The sequence below is a fragment of the Monodelphis domestica genome, chromosome 7, assembly GCF_027887165.1.
Source record: "Monodelphis domestica isolate mMonDom1 chromosome 7, mMonDom1.pri, whole genome shotgun sequence".
Taxonomy (NCBI): Eukaryota; Metazoa; Chordata; class Mammalia; order Didelphimorphia; family Didelphidae; genus Monodelphis; species Monodelphis domestica.
In genome coordinates, this window is record NC_077233.1 from 173,199,313 (window position 1) to 173,224,262 (window position 24,950).

Sequence of the window (24,950 nt, forward strand, 5' to 3'; positions counted from 1 at the left end):
AAGGAGAAAAAATAAATGCTTGATTCCTGAAAAGAAAATCAGTTTGGGCTAGATGACCTCTAAGGTCTCCTATTACTTTAAATTTGTAATCCTCTGATCCTTTCTGTATAATCCATTTGACTTATAGAGTATATAAACAATAACTTAGATTTATAGAGTATTTTATAAGCATCTCATCTGAACCATTACAGATGAGGAAACTGAGGCCCCAGGGAGTCATTCTCTTTTCTCTTCACCTTCAGCTTCTCTCATCTGTATTCACTTTTGACAAGATTCACACTTATAAAAGAGACAGGATGTGTTTCTCTGTTTCTAATTTTAGATCTGAACCCCATAAACCTTGGTTGCTCACCAGGGTTCTAGTTCTCTCCCTTGCAAAGAATACCCAGAACAGAGATGTATTGCCCCCATTTGGAAGCCTGGAGGAGAATATGGACCTAGGGTTAGCTCTGTATCCCTTTTTGCCATGCCTTTCTCCCTGGTCCCCCAAGTAAAATCCGTATGGGTGGAGCCGGGTAGGGTATAGATAACACCTGGGAGGAGTTCCTCAGATTTCCCCTCCCTCCACAAGCACACCAAAGGGTGGTGTCTGGTTTGTACAAACAAAATCCTGAGCTGTTAGATTTTTTATAACCAGTCTGCCAGGCTGGTCTATTTGCCCTGTTCATCACCCCAGGACCCCAGCAGCCAGGCAGATCTTTCTGGTTCCAACTTGTGATGGATGGCACAGCCACCAGCTTGTCCCTGCCTCTCCATGCCCACCTGAGCGCTGGGGGGGGGGGGGGGGATCATCTCTCTTTTGTGGTTTTACTGTCAGCCACCTTGTACTTCCTCCTTCCCCCTCCCAATCTCCTTTCTCTGTTCTTATATTAAATTATCTGGACAGCAGCACCTCCAGTCTGGTCTTCTTGAATGGGAGAACATCCATACCACAGGAAGTCAGGATGATACAACTACACGCTATTTACAGATTAGGTCATCCCAGGTGCACCAGGCAGTACACTGCTGCCTTCACCCTCGTGGCATTCATTCCCTTAGGTATTCCAAGGTGAAGCATCTGCTAAAGGATCTGGATGACCTCATGGAGGCCGCCCTCAAGACTATTCTAACCCTCGAGTCTGGTCCTGGCCATGTTAATTACACGGAAGACCTGAATATGACTATCTGGAACCACACACCATTGGTTGTGATTGATAACCGAGACCCATACCACCCCGCCATTGTGGACCTTTTTGCCATGGGCCATAATAATTCTGGGGCAAACTCCTCATCTCCACAGGGCAGCTGCAATGCCCAGAAGTGCAGAGTTGCCTTGAGGCTGGTAAGTAATCACAGGGAAGCCCATACAAATGCTTCCTTCCAGACTTGCCCAATGAGTAAGCACTTACGGTGATAAATAATGCTGAGGACATACTTACTGAAGGAACTGAAACATTTGGCCTGGAGAAGAGAGGCCTGGAGGAGGAGGGAGGGTGTAGAAGACAGGATAGCCATCTTCAGGTATTTTCAGAGTCATCTTGAGGAAGAAGGGTCACATTTATTATGCTTGGACCCCAGCGGGAAGAACTAGGAGTAGTAAGTAGAAACTACAGAGGCATATTTCAGCTCAATATCAGATATATAGTGAGCAATTTAAAATAGGGAGGATAACGGTAAGTATAGACACTTATACAGTACTTTAAGATGATAATAATAATAACAACTAACATTTATATAGAGCTTACTATGTGCCAGGCACTATGCTAAGTGCTTTACAATTATTATTTCATATGATCCTCACAACCCTAGGAGATAGGTGCTATTATTATCCCCCTTTTACAGATGAAGAAAGTGAGGCATGCAGAGATGAAGTGACTTGCCCAGGTACCCAGCTAGTAAACATCTGAGATTGGATTTGACCTCAGGTCTTACTGACTCCAACACTGTATCCACTGTGCCACCTATCTGCCAATAGTGTTTGATATCATTTTGTGAAATACTACATTAGCTGCCACAAGAGTTTGAGATTTCATCAACATCAGAATCAAAGTGAAATCCACAATATCATAGACTTTGAGATTTGGGAAGGGCTTCAGCAACTCTCCAGTGAAAGGGATCCCCATCAGAACATATCCAACAAGCAGTCATCCTACAAAGACCTCCAGGGAGGCTGTGCCCAATCCACCTTGGGACCATTCTAACCAGTAGGAAGTTTCTCATGGCACTGAGCCTCAGTTTGCCTCTTTGCCCCTTCTTTACAACCCCACCAACATATGAGACACTATATATAACATAAGAAGCACTTTGGCGGTATTTATCAAGCCTATGTTGTTGTGCCTCTCTGAGGCTGAGGGTATGAAAGAAAGAGATGGTGCCAACCCCTACCCTAAGAGAATTATCCTGTTAAGGGCATTAGACATAATTGTTGTTCAGTCTTTGCAGCTGTGTCTAACTTTTCTTGGCCCCATTTGGGATTTTATTGGCAGAGATACTGAAATGGTTTGCTACTTCCGTCTATAGTTCATTTCTCAGATGAGAAAACTGAGGCACAGCTAAGTGACTTGCCTGGAGTCACACACCTAATAAGTGTCTGAGGCTAGATTTGAACTCAAAAAGAGGAGTCTTCCTGACTCCAGGCTTGGCACTCTATTCACTGTGCCACCTAGCTGCCCATTAGGTATAATGTTATATACTTAAAGTGAAAGGGCAGAATAAACCATTCCCTATTGTTTGGTGGAGGAAGGAAGGTAGTCATTCTGGGGGCAAAAGGCAATGATCATCCTGCCCAATCCATAGTGAGGCTTCTTGGTTGGTGAGACAGTTTGTCCCTAGTACCCTCCCACAGCCTGGTAAGCACATGAACATTTTGAAAGGAGGAAGGGCAAACCCAAGACCTTGGAATTCAATGAGCTCTTTGTGTCACTTTATTTCAGGTGTGAAAGGGAAGATGGTCCCTAGCTAGCACCTTGGGCCTCTCACACAAATTGGAATTTCACTTCTAAAGAAAATTTCAGTTTCCTCTAGCCAACTCTCCTATTATCTCCCATTCTACAACTCAATCAATTAACATTCCCTCATTGGCTCAGTCTCCCCCATGGGCATTGGGTAGCTAGGCACCAGAGATGCAAAGGCAAAAGTGAAAGCCCTTACCCTCAAGGAACTTACCTTCAACTCCCAGGAATTGTTGGCTAGCTTTAGGCCTAGTCAGGAGGTCCAGATACTAGCCCCAGCTCTAGTCCCGATATTCTCTATAAACTATACAAATAGTAGCTAACATTTGTATAAACATTTTAAGGGTTGGGAACCTTTTGATTTATTAGTATTAACTCACTTTATCCTCACAACAATCCTATGAAGTTGATGCTATTAATAACATTGTATAGATCAAGAAACTGAGGCAGACATCGAGAGAAAGAACTATGAGAGCAGAAATGCAGAAGAAAATGGTTCGATTGATATGTGACTGGGGTTTTGGGCTTTAGAAGAAAACTCTATTATAAATATGAGTAATATGGAAATAGGTTTTGAACAATGACACATGTGTAACTCAGTGGAATTGCTTGTCAGCTCCAGGAAGGGGTAGGGAAGAGGGGAGGGAAAGAACATGAATCTTGTGACCACGGAAAAATCTTTGGAAGAAAAAAAAGGAAGAAACAAACTGAGGTAGGCAGAGGTTAAATGACTAGGCTACTGTTACTCTGCTAGTAAATATCAGATGCTGGGTTTGAATTCAGGTCATCGTCACTCCAGGTCCAGTACTTTGTCCAATGCGCCCCCCCCCCCGTCCCTCTCCCCAGCTTTTTCTCTACTGTTTCCTGGTCTGTGAATGGAAGGGAAGACTTTTAAACTACTCCTTAGCACACAGGATTTGATTCTATGAACTGTGTGACCTGCTGACATAAGAGGGAAGCTGACCTTGAAGGCAAGAGCAGAGGCAGTGACACCGCTCTATCTCTGGACACCCTCTGTAGAAAGGCTTCTCTGAGCTGGTGCTTCTAAAGGTAGTGTTGCAACCTTAGTCCAATGCCCAAGGTTGTAAAGGCATGCTAAGGCTTACCCTGGAAATCCTGGCACCTGGACCTAAGATTATATACATGAGACTTTCATGCACATACATCCTCGTTCTGGGCTCTGGGCTGCCTCTGTCCTGAGGGAATTCCCACAAATATTGTGAAACAGACCCATTTTCTCACCTCCTATGATAGATTGCACAGAACTGGCCAGCCAGGGTCAAAGGAGCTTAGATTTCGAGCTCAGAAGTCAACTAGTTCAACTCCTTTGTTTCTCAGATAAGAAAATTGAGGCCCAGAGAATTCTGCCAGATGTCTTACTCAAGCTTCCCAGAGCTTGAAATCAAACCCAGGTCTCCCAACTCCAAATCCAGGGTCTGTTCTATCACATTGGCATTAGAGGTCCGAAATCTGTTTGTGTGTAACATTGAGAAGGTCAATCCTTCGCCCATCAGCAAAACACAAATCTATGACTGTGACAAGGCTATGTTTGTTAAGCCCCTCGGTGGATGCAGCTGTTCAGGTGCATATTGTTCAATTATGGACAATGTTGTGAGGCACAACACAAGAAAAAAGGGTGGCAAGCAGGCCAATAATTTTGGATCCCCTAGGACATTCCCAAAGTCCTCTAAGACCTTGAAAGAGTAATGTTACTTTGAGGCTAAAGTAGCTTTTCAGGACAGAAAAGGAAAGGATTTTGATTCTTGCTGCCTACTTGGGACTTGAGCTAAGTTAGATGGTAGTCATCCTTCAGAATAGAAGCACCAGTACCTGGGGACATCTAGAGAACCAGCCTGCCCCATGACAAGGGTTGACCAGAGGCCAAAGCTCTGGGTCCTGTTACAGAGCCAGTAGGAATGTTGTGATCCCCAGAGGGACCCTATCTCAGTCGTTTACTAAGCACCTAGTACATGCCAGGCCCTATGCTAAGCACTGGGCATACAAAAAGAGGCAAAAGGCAGTCCTTGCCCTCAAGGAGCTTACAATATAATGGTCTCTACACATACAAAAATATCTGTGGCCCTTGATGTCTCTTAGAATCTCCTGCTTTAGGTTGAGACTGTAGCGGATCAGGACAACCAGGAGAGGCAGGCAGAGTGTTGGAGGGAGTTCTCTCTACATTAAAAAGACCAACTCAAAACACACTGCCCACATTAACAACAGTCTGCTTGGTGTGCAGTCAGAGCACGCCATTGTGGCTACATGCCTCCTGTCTCTCAGCAGGGATACAGAATGGGGCAGACATTTTCAGACTAGCCAGTCATTTGTTTTGCCTAATTGTACTTATTCATTATTAGCTGAATTCTATTTTCTTTTCTTTCTTTCTTTTTTGGTTACTTCCTTCTTTTTTTATTTAGAATAGTTTTCCACAGTTACATGATTCATGTTCTTTCCTTCTCATCTTCCCTCCCCCCTTCCAGAGATGACAAGCAGTTCCACTGGGTTATACATGCATCATTGTTCAAAACCTATTTCCATGTTATTCATATTTGCAGTAGAGCAATTTTTTAACATTGGAATGGATTCTATTTTCTTAAGGATATAAATGAAATATTAAAAAAGAAAATAAAAACTGCTAGTACAGTCAGATGAGCAAGATGGTTATGAGATAAAGGCCCATTCCTTTTTTCTGCTCCATGGAGAAAAGTAATGGTCCCCAGGTATGGAGGAGACGTGTGCCTTTCAATAAGACTGAGTAAAAAGCATTAGGAAAGGAAAGGGAACAGGAAAGAGAAGGGAAGAAAAGGGAAGGGAGGGGAGGGGAACAAAAGGGTAGGGAAGGAAAGGGGAAGGGAAGGGAGGGAAGAGAAAGGGAAGGGAGGGAAGAGAGAAAGGAAGGGAAAAGAAGGAAAGGGAAGGGAGGGAAGGAAGGAAGGAAGGAAGGAAGGAAGGAAGGAAGGAAGGAAGGAAGGAAGGAAGGAAGGAAGGAAGGAAGGAAGGAAGGAAGGAAGGAAGGAAGGAGGGAGGGAGGGAGGGAGGGAGGAAAGGAGGAAGGAAGGAACAGAGGGAGGGAGGGAGGAAGGAAGGAAGGAAGGAAGGAAGGAAGGAAGGAAGGAAGGAAGGAAGGAAGGAAGGAAGGAAGGAAGGATGGAAGGAAGGAAGGAAGGAACAGAGGGAGGGAGGGAGGGAGGAAGGAAGGAAGGAAGGAAGGAAGGAAGGAAGGAAGGAAGGAAGGAAGGAAGGAAGGAAGGAAGGAAGGAAGGAAGGAAGGAAGGAAGGAAGGAAGGAAGGAAGGAAGGAAGGAAAATAAAAAACATTTATGGAGTACTTACTGTCACAAAACACTGGAAATACAAATAGAAAATCAAGATAGTCCCTTCTCTCACAAACTCACCTTGTAACAGGGTGAGATAACATGAATAGGAGGCTTTAGCAGCAAGTCATATGGAAGACACAGTGGCAAAACAGATAGTGATACCTCTTCTTTCATATCATTTCTATTAATAAAACCATATCCATTTCCAATATTAAGCCATTTGTCCCAAGGGAACAGTCAAGGTTACTGCTTGGCTCTATAGAGGGAGGCTAGGTAGATAAAAGTGGAGAGAAAGAAAGAGAGAGAGAGAGAGAGACTGATACTGATATGGATAAAGTCTTCTATTCAGGAAGGAATGTGGGGGATAAAAGTATTTGTACTGTCTTAGCATTTATCCTGAAGGAGTCCTAGAACAAAGACCATAAAATGATATAGCTAGAAGGGTAGAGAGCAAACCCTCTTACCAAAAGACATCTGGACTTCATTGTCTCTTAAGTAATGTCATTGTCCACAGCACTCCTACAAAACAGTCTGGGTTGTGGGGATTGGGAAAGGGAGACCTCCATGTGGAGGGTGACAGTATACAAAGAACCTGTTTCCAACACAACTTCACACTAGGTTTTTCCCCATCCATTTCTTTTTTAAGATTTTATTTCAATTAATATTTTATTTCACCAATTCACAGGGAATAACAATTTTCCATGTAAGTTTTTGAAGTTATAAAATCCAAAATATCTCCCTCCCTTCATTCTTTTCCTCTTCCCAGAGATGGTAAGCAATTTGATCTGGGTTTTATATGTGTGTGTGTGTGTGTGTGTGTGTGTGTGTGTGTGTGTGTGTGTGTGTGTGTGTATTATCATGCAGAACATATTTCTATATGATTCATTGTTGTAAGAGAATACTCATATAAGACCAAACCCAAAATAAAAACCCAAATAAACTAATGTGGAAAATTGTATGCTTTGATCTGCACTCCAACTCCAACAGTTTTTTCCCTGGAGATGGATAGCATTCTTTGTCATAAGTCCCTCAGAATTGTCCTGGATCACTGTATTTTTTCTTAATTTAATTGATTAATTAAAGAGAAATTTCCAGTTACAAAATTCATGTTCTTTCCCTTCCCTCCTCCAACCGCCCTCCCAAAGCCAATGTGCACTTCCACTGAGTTTTACGTGTGTCATTGTGGATCACTGTATTAGTGAGAGTAGCCAAATCTTTTCACATCGATCATTCCACAATATTTCTGTTACTGTGTACAGTACTTTCCTGGTTCTGCTTATTTCACTCTGCATTAGTTCATGTAGGCCTTTCCATCATTTCTTACAGCACAGTAATATTCCATCACCATCATATACCACAATTTATTTAGACATCCCCACCATTTCCAATTCTTTGCCACCATGAAAAGGGCTACTATAAATATTTTCATACAAGTCAGTCCTTTCCCCCTTTTTTAATCTCTTTTTCTCTCATCCACAGTGTGGCCAAAATGGCACTGTGTGCACCTATTGGAATTTCACCAGTGCTACCCAGGCAATGAAGGAATGGTATATCCTACAGTCCACCAGCATCCTCTCTCAGGTGCCCCTGGAGGAGAGGATCCAGATGGGCTATCCAGCAGATCAGATGATCCTAGCCTGCCTATTTGGGGCAGAACCCTGCAATCACAGGTATGGACATATCTTTTTCCCTAGTTGTTTACTACTCCTCCTCCTCTTCATCTTTCCCTCCCCCAATATTTCTACCACGTCATAATATTCATTGACTCATAGGTTTCTCAAATAGAAGTGAACTCCAGAATTCATCTAGGCCAAGTCTAATACATAGTACAAATCTCCTCTATAACAGCCATTAACTTAATCACTCAACAAATAATAATAGCTCAACAACAACAAAAAATAGCTTGAAATAATTCAAGATTTGCTGTGCATTTTCTTTACATTCCTATAAAGTGTATCATATAAACATTATTATACCTATTTTACAATTAAGGGAACTGAGACCCAAACAAGTTAAGTGACTTGCCCATGGTCATACTACAATAAGTGTCAGAGCCAGGATTTGAAGCAAGAGAACAAGGTGTTTCTTGCCTTCAATCCTAATTGTACTCGTTCTGCTACACAAGTGCTTACAACGTGCAGGGCATTGGTAATATGAAGTTGAAAAATGGCACTGTCCCCATTATATTCCACTGAAAGAAATGCATGTGCCCAAATATAAAGCAGGATATGAGAGGCAAAAGAAAGAGCTAGACAAAGTGTATAAAGAAAATATGAGCAGGCAAAGATCACCTGTGACATTTTATATTCTTGGGCCCAAATATCTCTGCAGACAACTGTAACCATGCTCCTTGGAAGGAAAACTATGGCAAATCCAAACAGCACACTAAGAAGCAGAGACATCCCCTTGCCAATAATTGTCCATACAGTCAGAGCTATGGATATTCCAATATTCCAATAACAGTGTATGGCTATGAGAACTGGGCTATTCTAAAGACTTGAAAGGTCCTGGGTTCAAATCGGGCCTCAAACACTTCCTTTAGGTCAAAGGCCAAAAAAGGTGAATCTTTATTCTTCAGGGAACAATGGAAAGAGCACTGATTATAGAGTCAGAGGTCCTGGATTCAAATCCTACCTCTTTTCCTTAAAATTTATGTGATCCTGAGTAAGTCATTTAACCTCTCATCCTCAGTTTCTGCAACTATAGAACATGGGAGTTGAACTAGATGATTGGTGAGGTCTTTTCCAACTCTAGATCTAGGAAAATGAAAATTAGCCCTACTAGACAGTCCCTTAGCTTTAATAACACTTAACAGTAAAAGTAATGGATAGAAAGCCAGGTCCTGACTTCAGATCTGGCCTCAGACACTTCCTAGTTGTATGGCCCTGGGCAAATCACTTAATCCTAGTTGCCTAGCCTTTACCACTTTTCTACCTTGGAACCAATACAGAAGGGTTGTGCTGTACTGTTGTTGTTTTTTTAATAGTAAAGCATAGTACAGCAGAGAAGGAAGATAGATGGAGCTCAGATGCTTAAAATATTTTTTTCTTCATGTTTTTGCCACAGAAGTTATATGCACTTCAAAACAGAAAATTGGAGAAATGAAAGCAAACTACATAAAGACCAAAAATCCCAGTAAAACTACCTTTCTCAGTATTCCCCTAGAATAATTTTGCTCATATCTATTGAAATTCTTATTTAGGTAGAGAAGATGATCAAGTATCTAACCATGGTAAACCACAAGGGGGAAAGATGTGTAAAGTCATAACCCCACTAAGTGGATTTGGTTAAGGCTCAGACGGAGAGAAAGTTCCAAGAGGAGGTCGACATAGTACAGTGAATTTAGAGTAAGGAGTCCTGGGTTCAACTCTCAGGTGTGCTCTTTACTTTGTGTGTGATCTTGTGAACATTTAACTTCTCTGAAACTCAGTTTCCACAACTATAAAATGAGGTCATTGTGTAAGATGATCTCTGAGGTCTCCTCTAGCTATAAATGTAAAAAAGAGAGAGCCTCCTCCAAAACCAGCTAAGAGAGAAGGAAACATCTCCTGGGACAGAGAAAGAGCTCTCCATCTATAGTTTTACGAGAGAGAATTAATACAGATTTTTTCCTCTATCTCTGCCTTTTCTAACTACCAGTCACTCACCAAGTCTCCTCAAATCTGCTGCTTCTCTTCAGTTTTCTCTATTGTTTGAAATGGCAGTTCACAAATCTCATCTCGTCCCCTCCCCTACTGTTTCCATGATGGGGACAAATTAGAAGTACTCCTTGTCCTGTTATCTCTGGGGAAGTTATCTAAGGGAAGTCTACCCTTTGGCCTTGTTTTTTTCTCTTCTATATAAGTTAGCAAGCTATGGAGCTGGATTTATCCTGTATGTAGCTTGTTTGGATATACTTGTTTGTTTGTTATCTTCTCCTATTAGATTGTAAGCTTGAGGGCAGGGATCGTTTTCCGTGCAGTAGGTCTTCATACAACTTATCGAGAAAACTGTCCAGTTTGTGGTTGACTAGATGCTTGTCTAGGGAGGGACAGTAAGAGCTGACTTTAATTCCTCCCTTCCCCCTAATACTATTGAGGACATGCACCTCACCACAGTGGCAATTAATGATTGTTAATTGACTACTTAAACTTAACAAGGCTGTGATTGGTGAATTTTCATAGGGTTATGAAGACCTGTTCAAATTCTTCTTCTGCTACTTAGAAGTACAGAATTCTCTGTACTCTAACCAATCAACCTCAGGAAACACTCTTGGACTTCTCTATTAAGTCATAGATGGGTTGTGAGATCTTTTGATGGAGGGAGTTCTCCACAATTCCCTGTGGATGAGGAAATAGGTGATGAAACATCAAGAGCCTTCTCTGTTAAGGCTTACAAAGCACTTTGTACATATTTTTCTAATTTGGTCCCGAACTGTAAGTACTACAAGTATTATTATCCCCATTTGAAGAAACTGAGGTTCAAAGAGATTAAGTGACTTATCCATGGTCATCTAGCTAATAGGTATAAGTAGGTAATAAGGTAGAACTTAAACCCAAATATTCTTCTGACTACAAGCCCAGTATTCTTTCCACTGAGCCAAAATGCTTCTCCAAAGGAATCTTAATGCCCTCTAAATGAAATTACTCCTCCTCCAAATGCTCCTATTATTCCTAGATGTACCAAAGATCAAAATAATAGACAAAAACACTTGCCATTAGTAGGTCTTTCATGAATACTCCAGGAAGTATATATCACCTTCCCCATGTCAACTGAAAAACAAGCAGCATATGCAAATTGTGTTGATAGTCCCTCTTTCTGATCTCTTTTTTGCTTTCTCTTTGTCTTAGAAATAGGTTTCTCAGGGCAGCTGGGTAGGTCAGTGGATTGAGAGCCAGGTCTAGAGATGGGAGGTGCTACGTTCAAATTTGGCCTCAGACACTTCCCAGCTATATGACCCTGGGCAAGTCACTTAACCCCCATTACCTAGCCCTTATCACTCTTCTGCCTTGGAACCAATACTCAGTATTGATTCCAAGATGGAAGGTAAGGGTTTTAATAAAGAATAAATTTTAAAAAAAATGTTTCTTCTCTCTTTCTTCAGTTTGTCTCATATTGATTTATATGTTTCTGTTTCACCCCCCAGTTGAATGTAAGACCCTTGAAGGCAGAGACTGTCTTTAATTTCTCCTATATATTTTCAGAGCCTCTGATGGTGCCACATTATCCCCATGTTAGGATTAGTAGCTTATCCTATCCATTATCTCAGCCCTACAGAGTTGTTTTGAAAATCAAATGACATAATATATATGAAGAATTTTGCAATTCCTAAAATACTGTATAGATTTTAGCAATTTTGAATAAGCATGGATTGGGCTATGCTTAGTTAGCATTGAGATGGAGTGGGGAAAGTGGTGCCATGTGGAAATGCACATTTCATAAGACAAAACTGTAACAACTGAGTTATTTCTGAAAAATTAGATGAAAAAATGCTTTGCCTATTTCTAGACCATCTCTGAACTATCGGATTTGACTGACGTATTGGTTTTTACTGTACAGCTTTCTTTTTTTCTTCTTTGTTGCAAGGACTAGCCCCCTAGGTCATAAAAGAAGGACTTATTTGGGAATGAAAGAGATGCAAAAATGAAAGACATTGGGGACATTAAGTAGCTCAGTGGATAAAGTGCCAAGGCTGGAGTTGGGAGAACCTAGGCTCAATTCTGGCATCAGACACTTCCCAAATGTATGATTCTTTTTTTTTAATTTATTTAGAATATTTTTCCATGGTTATATGATTCATGATTTTTCCCACCCTCCTGGAACTCACAAGCAATTCCACTAGATTATACATGAATCGTTGTGCAAAACCTATTTCCATGTTACTCATATTTCCAATAGAGTGATCTTTTAATATCAAAACCCCAATCACATTCCCGTCAAACCACGTGATCAATATTATGTTTTTCTTCTGTGTTTCTACTCCCACATTCTTTCTCTGGATGTGGATAGGTTCTTTCTCATTAGTTCCTCTGGATTGTCCTGGATCATTGCGTTGCTGCTAGTAGAAAAGTCTATTACATTCAATTGTGCCACAATGTTTCAGTCTCTGTGTAGAGCATTCTACTGGTTCTGCTTCTTTTGCTCTGTATCAATTCCTGGAGGTTGTTTCAGTTCACATAGAAATCCTCCAGCTCATCATTCCTTTCAGCACAATAGTATTCGATACCATGATTTGTTCAACCATTCCCCAATCGAAGGGCATTCCCTCATTTTCCAATTTTTTGCACCACAAAGAGCGCAGCTATGAATATTCTTGTATAAGTCTTTTTCCCTATGATCTCTTTGGGGTATAAAACCAGCAGTGCTATGGCTGGATCAGAGGGTAGGCAGTCTTTTTAAAGTCCTTTGGGCATAGTTCCAAATTGCCCTCCAGAATGATTGGACCAATTCACAACTCCACCAGCAGTGTATTAGGGTCCCAATTTTGCCAAACACCCTCCAACATTGATCACTTTCCTTTGCTGCCAATCTGCTAAATGTGAGGTGGTACTTGTTATAAGGAAGAGATAAGTTTAGGGGTGCAGAACACAGTGGCATGAGACCAACAGGAAAAGATTCTGGAATCTTGAAAGGGGGTTAAGCTACAAAACTCAGAGACAGTTGGGCTGTATGTCTCTTTCTGGGTTTGATCCTGGAGGGTGTAGATGGCAAGTCCTGAGAGTTGAACTCTATCCCATATTGCTGCATCTTGTGTTGTATTTCCTGAAGGAGATCTGAAGAAGCTGTTTCTGTCCTGTGTCAACATCCAGCTGTCTGTAAACTGAGATCTAAGTCCATCTGGACCTAGGATATTCCTCTGGATCCCTGCCTGATCTGTTATTGACCAGTATCTCTAATAACACTAAGAGAGGATTTAAGGCAGGATGGTTAGACAGGGACTGAGTTTTACAGCTTAGCATATCAGGGAGATAGTGTAGAAAAAAATAAACTCTAAGAAGATCCTTCATGGGAAGGCTTTAGATTTTGGGTTACTTTAGTTAGTAATCAATCTCAGTGTTAGGGATTTCCCATTACCCTCTTACCCTTTCCCTTTTTGAAATAAAATACGCTCCCAGTTATTGTGTTTTGTTATCTGTGTACTGATCCCAGATCAGGCTCTGTCTGGTCCAGGCTGACTATTTGGCCCTTCCATCCACAGTGGCCCAAAGTGCACATCTAATCCCATCCAATCCCACCTCCAAAGATACCCCCTTACATACTTCAATGTTGTTTTAATTTGCATTTCTCTAATCAGGAGGGATTTAGAATACTTTTTCATGTGTTTATTAATAGTTTTGATTTCTTTACTTGAAAACTATTTATTCATGTCCCTTGCCCATTTATGGATTGGGGAAATGGCTTGATTTTTTTGTACCAGCTGTGTGATTCTGAGAAAGTCACTAAACCCATTTGCTTAGTCCTTGTTGCTCTTCCATCTTAGAATTGATACTAAGACAGAGGGTTTTGTTTTTGTTTTGTTTTGTTTTTAATGAAAGACTTCATCACATTTTTCAAAAGCAGGACTAAGTATTTCAAGTTATAACTTCTCCATTGTATTAGAAATTCTTGGGAGGCAATGGATAGAGAGCCCAACCTGGAGATGGAAAGTCCTAGGTTCAAGTGTGGCCTCAGACACTTCCTGACTATGTGACCCTGGGTAAGTCACTTAACCCCCATTGCCTAGCCCTTACTACTCTTCTGCCTTGGAATGGCTACTTAGTATTGATTCTAAGAAAAAGGGAAAGGGCTTTTAAAAAAGAGAGAAAGAGAGAAAGATACTAGGAGGTGGGTACTTATCTAATCCCCTTTATATTAACATCTGCATGTGACCACATCTGGATGTAATAAAAGACATTCTGGTTCCTACTGCTGTGTTCATAATTTGAATCCTAGGATGACTCAGGCCCAGCCCAACTCTGGAGAAATACAGAGGGGGAGAGAGAGGACAGGACTGAAGCCCTGATCAGTGGTAGCCTCCAAAGGGAATCCTCATGTCGATTTAGGAACCATTTGCAATTGCATCGAAAGTGATTGTTTTGCATCATTTAGAAAACAAGTGATTGAGCATCAGCTAGGGCACCATTCCTAGTATTTGGCTTGGGAATCTTCAGAGACTGACTGCACAGAACTGCCCAGAAAAGGAGCCTATGTATGTGATTGCAGACCAGCCAGGCAATGCTGAACATTTATAGCACCGGGAGAAGGTCTAGTCTCCTGAGCCAGAGACAGCCTTAGTTCAGAGGCTGAAGGTAGCCCATCCCAACCTGTTGCCTGCTGTGGCCATTCAGGAAAAGGAAGTAGATCTCCTCTGAGGTCTTTTGAGGCAGCTCTCTGCCTGTGGCTAGACTGGAAAAAAAGGTGTGTTGAAGGAAGGGGAGTGCCCATGAACTGACAGTGCCCTCATCTTTAGATAAGTGAAAGTGTAGTACAGTGGATAGATATGTGGATCTGGAGATAGGAAGACCTATCACTTAGCCTTTCTCACTTCAGTTACCTCATCTGCAAAATGGGAATAATAATAACTAATACCCATTTCACAGGATGAAATGGGATAATGTATGTCAAGGGTTTCACTGACACTAAAAGTATATATAAATAGAAGACCTGTATTCAAATCCTTCCTGGGACACTTACTAGCTGTGAGACTCTGGATAAATCACTTAATTGGGAAAATGGAGATCATTAATAGCACCTGGACTGGTGTGAGGATCAAAGGAGACAATGTACAAAGCTTAAAAAGCTAAAAACTGCACTAAGACTTTGGGGATACCAAAGCTTTGATAGCTTAAAACTATTCTAAGGCTTTTGGAATACCCAGTATCTAGTGTTTTGCAGATCTTAATGGATTTTATAAGTCAGTGTTAGTTATCATTACAATTGTTTACATAACTATTGTACCTTATTATAATTTTATAAATATAAGTTATGTGATATATAACATAAATGTACATTTTAAAACAAATATTATAAATATTATACCTTATAAATTTTATAAATAGAAATAAATGTTATAACTGAAGTCCATGGAGAATCCACACCCCTAACTTTTGGGGGAAACTCACCTTTAATTTTCTTAGATGTTTTACAATTTTTTCTCAAGCTTTCTTAGCTGCAGGCTGTTTAGGGCCCTTCCAAAGGGATGAAAACTGGCATCATAGCTTTACTACCAGAAAGGATATTAGTGGATAGAAAGTCTGACCCCCTCATTTGACCAATTTTAAGGTGCAGACAAGTTAAATTACTTTCTCAGGGTCACATGGCTAAGAAGAATTTGAGATGAAATTTGAACCTCTTCACTATACCACATTCACTGCCTCTCCAATCAGAGGATCTGGGTTCATATTCATGCTTATCAATTGGGGAACCTTAGCTACATCACTGAACTTCTCTGGCCCTCAGTTTCCCCATTTGTAAATTGAGTGGGTTGGACTAGTTGGCTTCTGAGGTCTCTTTCCAGCTCTGTAGTTATGAGCCCAAGTATCCACCAGATCTAACAGCCAGAAGACACATCCTAGAGAGTTTTTTTTTCCTGCCTCATCTTATTGTATCCTCCCTTCATGGCTTTGGCACCTTGAGTTGTTCCATAGGAGTCCCTAAAGCTGCCTTTGCTCTCAATAAACTGCTTTATCAATGAACAAATAGTTTGTATTTGCCCAAAGTGGGGAGCAAAGCAGAGATTACTGACTCAAACTGGAGTGGTAATATGGACCCACCCAGCCTCTCTCTCCACATTATTATGTCTTCTGGGATTCCGTACAGCATTGGGAACAGCGTGTCCTTAGGCAAGGAGAACACCCAGGAGGTGTGTCTTCTCCATCAAGGAAGAACCTGGCTTTGGTTCATTTTGCCAACCTCAGTCCTCCAGTACTTCCTCTCTGCCTTGGGATGCTGGGTCAATAGCACACTTGGTTTGCTGGTTGGGGGTTTGCAGATTGGAGGTCAAGCCAAGACCCAAATTGAGAGTGGAGATTGTCTACCCCAACCTGATGACCCAGTGAGAAACCCCTGACAGTATCACCCTGCCCTCTTTCCAGGACCCACTTGACTAGCCCAGTAAATACCTCTTTCCTGTCCCCTGGAGCTCATGAGAACCTTTATCCTCATTCACATGGCCCCAGTGCTGGGACAAATATAGCCAGGAGGAAGAGAGGAAGATTTGTTTGACCAAGGCTGATATTGTATTTCAGTTTCCTCTATTTGCCTGGGTTCCCAAAGTCTCTTTTTCCAGCCCCCTTTTCTTGAATCTGTCATTTCACTTTGGCAAACAATATTAGTGACATTTCCATTTTTGCCAAGACCACATTCACACAGGATTGCCACCTTCCAGAAAAATGAGTCAAGGGCCAAAATTGACACCATCTATCTTACTCTCAAAGTGGTCAGGTGATAAATGAAGAGCCAATTATTTTTAGAAATCATTAAAATGGGTCAGTTAGATAGCACAGTGGATAGAGTGCCAGGCCTGAAATCGGGCAGCACTGGGTTCAAATCTAGCCTCAACTAAGTCACTTAATCTTGTTTGCCTAGCCCTTGTATTTCTGTCTTAGTGTTGTTACCAGGATGGAAAGAAAGGATTTAAAAAAAAAAAAAGAAAGAAATGAGTATAATGATTAAGACTCAAGGAATGTGTTTGGTATACAGTGGTCATACCAAAAGCTCCCTGCTCTACACTGGATGCTTTTCTAAGCCATGTTTTTCCTCTCTGCTAAATACAGGACAAGAGGACTGAGCTTAAACTATCGCTGGGTAGGATTCTGTTAGATATTGGGAACATCTGCTTGGCTATACAAGTTGGAAGGCCCTGAAATTCCATGGGGTACAGTGACAAAAAGGACTGGACTTAGACTGAGGAGACCTGGGTTCCAATTCTGGCTCTGCCATTTGATAGCTATGTGACCTTGAATGATTTACTGCCCCTCATCTGTCAAAAGAGGAGATAGTTTCCTTCTAGTTCTACGATTATTACCAAAAGAGATAGAAATAATCTCATTCTTGAAAAACGGGTAATCAATGTCCTCCCTTATAGCGGGTTTGACTGGGGTCCTGTTCAATGATGGGGGCAGTGTAACAAGAAAGGATTAAAAGGGAATGACACCTGTCAGCAGCAGGCTTCTCACAGTCTTTATTCGATCATGCTTTCCTTCAACAGGCTTCTACTTGCTCTCTCAGGCTTCTGCTGTTCTAGCCCCTCAGCCAGAAGCAATACACATATTTATCTGCTCTCTAACAAGGTAGCTCATTAAGGAAAGCAAATGGTCAACAAAAATCATTTGGACTAGAGCCTGGCCTCTGGAGCCAGGGAGGAGAATTCTTTCTGCTTTCCATATCTTTCTCAAGGTTACGTCGCTCTTCTCTGCACCTGTGTCCTCTTTTGGAACCTCCAGGATAGAGGAGGGAGAATTCGGGGGGATTTAACCTCTTGGTTCCCCTCACTCCTTCTGACACAGACAGAACGTGGCATGCATTGTCTGATGTAGTCACCTGTCCATGTTTTATCATAACCATTATTTGTTGTTGCAAGGAAAGGGTTCAAACAATTCCTTGCCTGAGTTAGAGCTAAGGTGGAAAGACTAAAACCCCAAAATGACCGTGATGTAAAAAGAGAAGGCATGCAAAAGTCATTGAAAAACAAACCTAGGGCAGCTAGGTGGCTCAGTGGATAGAGCACCCAGACTGAAGGCAGAGGTCCTGGGTTCAAATTTGATCTCAGACACATCCTAGCTGGGTGACCCTGGGCAAGTCCCTAAACCCCAGTTGCCTAGCTCTTGCTATTCTTCCAACTTGGAACAGATGGTAGCAATTCCAAAACAAAAAGTAAGGGTTTTAAAAAAGCATTTAAATTTCTTTAAAAGAGACCGGCGAGATAGGAAAGTTGTAGAATCTCTTCTGACAATTTACAAGAAATCTGAGTTAGTACAGAAATGAATACAGGAAGGTTCGCAAATCCATCCCCCGTCCTCCGACTTTAGATCTGGCAATGAAGAGAAGCAGTTCTGGGTTCTTCTCTGCCCCATTCTGATCAAGTCAAATGGGGTGGTCTAGGATTGAGGAGTCAACAGACTTGGTAGAACAGCAGCACTGAGGCTGGGGCTGATACCAAGACCAAGCCTGGGCATTTAAATCTCTATGGAGTAGTCCTATCACTAATGAGCCCTTTTTTTTAGGAACTTCACTGCAGTATTTCACCCTGACTATGGAAACTGCTATGTCTTCAACTGGGGCATGAGGGAAAAAGCCCTGCCTTCCTCCAACCCTGGAACCGAGTTCGGTAAGTTGTAGAAATAGGCAAGGGCTGTCCAAGGGATAATCACCCATCAGAACTTTGGCTTTTCAGCTCTGGTGTAATCCAGCAAGCATTCCTTGAGTGCCTACATTATACTGGCCATTGTATCATTCAGGTGATAGAGATCAAAAGAAAAGACAAAAAAGATTCCCCTGCCCCAGAGAGGGGACCCACAAAAGTGGAAGTCTTCTCGAATGTTTTTTACAGCTTCTGGTGGTTGTTGGCACTCCCCCAGTCCTGAAATTCCTCCATATCAATTTGATTGTATATTCTTCATTTTTACTTGTGTAGATGTTAGATCTCCTGACCTCCCAGAATAATGTAATATGCTTCTTTTTTTTTTCTTTTTAAACCCTTATCTTCTATCTTAGGATCAATACTAAATAGTGGTTCCAGTAAGGGTTAGGCAATTGGGGTTAAGTGACTTGCCCAGGGTCACCCAGCTAGGAAGTGTCTGAGGTCAGATTTTTACCCAGGACCTTCTGTCTCAAGACCAGACTCTCTAGCCACTGAGTTATCTACCTGCCCCTGGAGTAGGTTATTTTTTGTTTTTTAAACCCTTACCTTCTGTCTTAGAATTGATACTAGGAATTGGTTCCATGGCAGAAGAGCAGTAAAGACCAGGCAATGGGCATTTAAATATCTTGCCCAAGGTCACAGGACTATGAAGTGTCTGAAGCCATATCTTCCATCTCTGGACCTGGCTCTCAATCCACTTACTCACCTAGCTATTATCCCTGTTGGTTTTTAATAAATGTTGAATTGATTTTACTTCTATCATATGGGGTAGAAATCTCAAATTCCCATCTAAGACTTAGGAAAATAGGAAGCAAAGAATCACAATCTCTTTTTTTTATCTGATTTTTCTTACTGTAAAAGTTCCTTTAAAAATCATGTAAGGGGGAAGCCAGGTGGCTCAGTGGATTAAGAGCCAGAACTAGAAATGGGAGGTCCTGGGTTCAAATGTGACCTGAGGTACTTCCCAAGTATGTAACCCTGGACGAGTCACTTAACCCCCATTGCCTAACTTTTATAGCTCTTCTGCCTTGAAACAAATACATAATGTTGAGTCTAAGCCAGAAGGTAAGGATTTTACAAAAAAAATCTTTTAATCATCATTTAAGGGGCAGCTAGGTGGCACACAGTGGGTAGAATGCCAGACCTGGAGTCAGGAGGTCCTGGGATCAAATCTGGCCTCAGACACTTCCTAGTTGCGACCCTGGGCAAGTCATTTAACTGCCCATTGCCTGGCCCTTACTGTTCCTCTGCCTTGGAAACAATATTAAGTATCGACTCTAACACAGAAAGTAAGGGCTTTTTTTTTTTGCTGGAGGGCGGTGCTTTGCAAGTACATTGACTACAGTAATATAAAATAATAGCAAAGAAAATAGATATTTTAAAGTGCAAAATTAGAATCAAAAGAAGACAGAGTAAATATGTTTTCTTACCTTTTTAACATTTATTTCCTATTATTTCCTTATTAATAAAATAATAGGTTTTTGAGTTACCATTTTTATCAATTATATGTTTATATATATATAACATAATATACTATGTAACATAACAATAATAGAATACATGTGATTTGTTATAAATATATAATAAAATACAATAAAAATGCTTATCCAAAAGAAACAAATTCCAATATTAGCTATGTCCAAAAACCTATGTCTCATTCTTCCCCAGCCCCACTACCTTTCCTCCTTTTCCAAGAAGGGGAGGAAAAAAGCATTACAGCATTGTGTTACATTAGTAAACTCTGAGTCAGGAAGAGCTGAGTTCAAATAGTCCCTCAGATGTTTACTGGCTATGTGACCTTTGGACAACAAGTTTAACTCTTAAAACCTCATTTTACTGATCTGTAAAATAAGGCTAATGATAGCAGCTGACTCAGAGGTTTTGTGAGAGACAAATGAGAAAAAATACATAAAGTTCCTTGTGAACCTTAGAAGTACTACATAATTGGTATCTATTACTATTATTCCAAGGCCAGGGATTCATCCATCTTTGAAAGGATGCCAACATAGCATCCTTTCTCTTTCTTTTTCTTTCCTTTTCTTTCTTCCTTCCCTTCCTTCCTTCCCTCCTTCCCTCCTTCCTTCTGTTCGTTCCTTCCTTTCCTCCTTCCCTCCTCTCTTCTGTTCATTCATTCCTTCCTTCCCTCCTTCTCTCCTTCCTTCCCTCCTTCCATCTGTTCATTCCTTCCTTTCCTCCTTCCCTCCTTCCTTCCATTCATTCCTTCCTTTCCTCCTTCCCTCCTTCCTTCCTTCCTTCCTTTCCTTCCCTCTTTTCTTTCCTTTCTTTCAAAGTAGTATGAAAAATTAAGGAAAAATCCTGCCTTCTACCTAGTCAGGCCTTGGGAAGCCAGGAAGCCAGGCAGTAGGGATTGTCAAGGTAGAATAAGTAGATAGTACCATATTTAGTCATTTTCTCAGGAACCACATCTGAAACAGAGTAGTGTTGGTGGAGCAGGGACCCAGGACCCAGGTTTCACTTGAAATAATCCTTCATTCCAAAAATATTTCTGTATTAATCAGCCTTGTGACATCAATTATTTAAAACATTATTTAAAATTAAAATATAATTTAAATTTTAAAAAATTTTAATGTAAAAATTATTTTTAAATTGTATAAAACTCAAGGACATTTATTAATTATAGCAACTTTGCAATGTGACTAACAGGTTACTGGATCTGACTTTGGGTTCCTGCTGTGCCATTAGGACATTTCAAGTCCATTCACCCACCTAGCCCTTAGTTTCCATCACTTTAAAATGAGAATGTTGAATGTGATGATTAATATTTTTTTTCCATCTCTAAAATTCTCTAATTCGGTAATTCCTTTTGTAAAGAGAATCATGGTCCGCTAACTTATATGGGTTAAATCTGGATTTTATCTAAGGGTTCCTAGCTGGTCAAGACTCCTTGGCTGGACCTTCCTGGTCTGCCAAAACAGGAAATGGGTCTCACTTTGCACAGTGGGTAAAGGAAAGGAGTGAGGAAGGACAGGGGACAGGCGTTTCCTCATGTCCACGGGTCTAATTGTGAGCTGCCTCTGCTTCAGAGGCTTTTACCCTGGACCAGCCTTGCAACTGGATCCTCACGCTTTTTAATTTTCCTGTGCAGGCCTGAAATTAATCTTGGACATTGACCAGCAGGATTACGTCCACTACCTCACCTCTACGGCTGGCGTCAGACTGATGCTCCATGAGCAGAAGGCCTACCCTTTTCTCAAAGATGGGGGTATCTATGCCATGCCTGGGACAGAGACCTCCATCGGGGTGCTGGTGGTATGTGCAGAGGAACCCTTGACCCCCTTATCCTCTGAAAGAGGCACTGAACTCGGGCACACGGCCAAGGCCATGCCAGCCAGAACTGACACAGATGAGCCAGGCTCCTGCTAGAAAGTGGGAGGCGTTTGAAGGAAGAGAGTGTGTGAAAGGCTGCCTGATCCTGGTCAGGGCTGTTTGCAGAAGGGCAATCGGTACACAGGTCTTCTCCAAATCTATCCTTGTTCTCCTTCCTCCAGAGCTCCAGTACTCTGCTCTCTCCTGGGAGGGGGCCTCCCTGCAGCGTGCCTGCAGCCCTGACTCACACTTCTGTCTGCCTGCAGGGGCAGTGATGGCTCCCCTTACCCACAAACAGAGCAAAACAGCCATAGGAAGAGGCATCAATTTAGTGCAATCCTTGTGCCTCACACAAGTCCCTTCTGGTTTAGGCTAGCTTGGCTTTCCAAATGGCGAAGGCTCCCAGAGGCCTCCTTCCCTTGCTCTAAAGTGTATGATGAACCTTGTTCCCCTTCTTTCACCCAAGGCTGCTCTTCTGGGGGAGAGGGGAGAGGGGATGAGAGGGCAGGGACCTAGTGGCCTTTCTTGGTACCCTCAGAACCTAGCACAGTGCCTGCATGTAGTAAGTGCTTAATAGATGATTGTTGACTGAGTCTTTGTTCAATAAATATCTGCAGGTGGGGGAGCTCAGGGGATTGAGAGCCAGGCCTGGAGAGAGGAGATCTTGAGTTCAAATCTAGCCTCAGACACTTCTCAGCTGTGTGACCCTGGGAAAATCACTAAACCCCCATTGCCTAGCCCTTACCACTCTTCTGCCTTGGAACCAATATGTAGTATTGATTCTAAAACTGACGGTAAGGGTTTTAAAAAATAAAAGAAAAACTAAATACCTCTTGGGACAGCTAGATAGTGCAGTGGATAGAACACCAAACCTAGAGTCCGGAGGACCTAGGTTCAAATCTTGGCTTCAGACACTTCCTGGCTATGTGACCCTGGGTAAGTCACTTAACCCCCATTGCCTAGCCCTTGCCACTCTTCTGCCTTGGAACCAATATGCAGTATTGATTCTAAGATGGAAGGTAAGGGTTTAAAAAAATATATCTCTTTAATGGGGAGCCATGGAAGATTCCTAGTGGAAGTATATTAGAAAAATAAATTAATTTGACAATATGTGAAAGATGAATTAGAACCAGGATTTTCCACCTATTTGTGGCATGGTCCTCTTTGGCAGACCAGTGAAGCCTATAGATCCCATCTTAGAATAATGTTAAGTGCATGAAATGTATGCATTTATACCAAAAAACCCTAATTCTATTGAAATATAACCAGCATATTTAAGAATTTCAGAAAAATTGTTAAAAGTTATAATTACTTTAAAGGTAAGAGCCCCTGTGCATGTGTGTATGACACAGACAGCTCGAGCACTGCACCTGTCATTAACTTAGCTCTATGACTTTGGGCAACTCAATTGCCCTCTATGAGTAGTCAACTTCCCCATCCAAAAAATGGGTGTTGAACTAAAATCTCTCCCAGATAATCTGTGACTCTGCTTGTGTGGCCTCTGGGTTAATAGCAAACAAATAGTCCCAGAGCCTGGAAGCTTAATCTTTGTTCATCTAGTGTTGGTGGGGTTGAGGCAAGGAATGGCCTAGCTTTCTTAACTGTCTGCCTTTTTTGCATATGCGGGTAAATGACTGATTAGAAGGGTGTTTTTTTTTAACCCTTTCTTTCTTAGTAACAACTCTAAGACAGAAGGGCAGGGGCTAGACAAACAGGGTGAAGTGACTTGCCCAGCATCACACATCTAGGAAGTGTCTAAGGTCATATTTGAACCCAGGTCCTCCTGACTCCAGACCTGTCCACTGTGCCACCTGGCTGCCCCTAGTTCAGAAGGTTCTTAAAGTGATTTGAATAGCCAGGAATTCCTTCGAGTTGTTGGTTCCTTTGTTCATTCATTCATTCAACTCATTTATTAAGCACTTACTGTGTACTGTATGCATGTTGTGTAGGGATTTTGTTAGGTACTGGAAATACAAAGACAAAAGCAAAAATCTCTGCCCTTAAGGAACTTCCATTGGCCTAAGAATGTGCCCCATTTGGGTTTCAGGATAAACTGGAGCGGATAGGTGAGCCCTATAGCCACTGCACTATCAATGGATCCGATGTCCAGATCCCCAATCTCTACAGTGAGTTTAACACATCCTACTCCATCCAGGTAAGGAATTTAGATAATAAAAGGTCTGGTTGCTTTGGGACTTGGTATACTATCATTACTGCATAGAGAACAGTTAGTTGTGATAAGGTAAAATGAAATACTGATTACATTTAATTATTAACTAGCATTTACTGATAAGTATATCAATTTGAGAATAGAACTATAGATTATACAGACCAATTAATGGGCAAGAAAGAAATGCGGGCACTGATTGGCTGTTAGAGTACGGTGGCATTGGCGCTAAAATGTTGCTAAGCTTCAAATTTCTGCTAGTCTCTCCAAATATCTGCCTTAAGACCTCAGTCATGACTAGGATGCTTTTAGGGGACATAATAGACTCCTATCAGACTGGATTTGGAAAGAACCTTAGAATTTAGCTATAAGTATTTGTGTACATATGTGTATGTATCCTTCCTTTCTTTAATCAGTTCAGACAAGGGTGAGGTTGAATGAAATGTTAGTTGTTCTTCCCACCCCCTCTTCCTTCTTTGCATAGATTTCTACTTGAGTACCCTTATTGTGTGAGATAATGATTCCTAACATCTCATTCCCTTCCCCTTTCACCCACCCTCCAATGTGTTCCTCTTCCCCTCTCTTTCCAATCTTCTCTTAAAATCATAACAGAACCCTCCCCAGGCTTCATCTAATTAGACTCTTTCTATGATCCCGATAATGAAAAGGATTCAGAGGAGAGAGAGAGAGAGAGAGAGAGAGAGAGAGAGAGAGAGAGAGAGAGAGAGAGAGAGAAGAAAAGTTCTCTACTTTTTTATAGTGTTAGTTGCTAAATTACGTGTGATTTATCTGGCTTCTCAGGACTCAAATTATTTCTCTTTCACTGCTATAGTATTTTCTCCTTGATCTGGGAATTCTGGGTATTGGCTCTAATATTTCTGGGAATTTTCA

General features: G+C 41.5%; 1 protein-coding gene across 2 annotated transcripts in view; it reads left to right on the forward strand.

Moving 5' to 3' along the window:
- The window catches only part of SCNN1B (sodium channel epithelial 1 subunit beta), a 93,494-nt gene that overhangs the window by 51,325 nt on the left and 17,219 nt on the right, over positions 1-24,950 (forward strand). For both annotated transcript variants that reach the window (XM_056806080.1, XM_001377767.5), the window contains exons 3-7: positions 1,039-1,321; positions 7,726-7,916; positions 18,429-18,532; positions 21,672-21,835; positions 23,940-24,047. In XM_056806080.1, the coding sequence (XP_056662058.1) occupies positions 1,039-1,321; positions 7,726-7,916; positions 18,429-18,532; positions 21,672-21,835; positions 23,940-24,047 (850 nt within the window). The remainder of the gene's footprint in view (positions 1-1,038; positions 1,322-7,725; positions 7,917-18,428; positions 18,533-21,671; positions 21,836-23,939; positions 24,048-24,950) is intronic.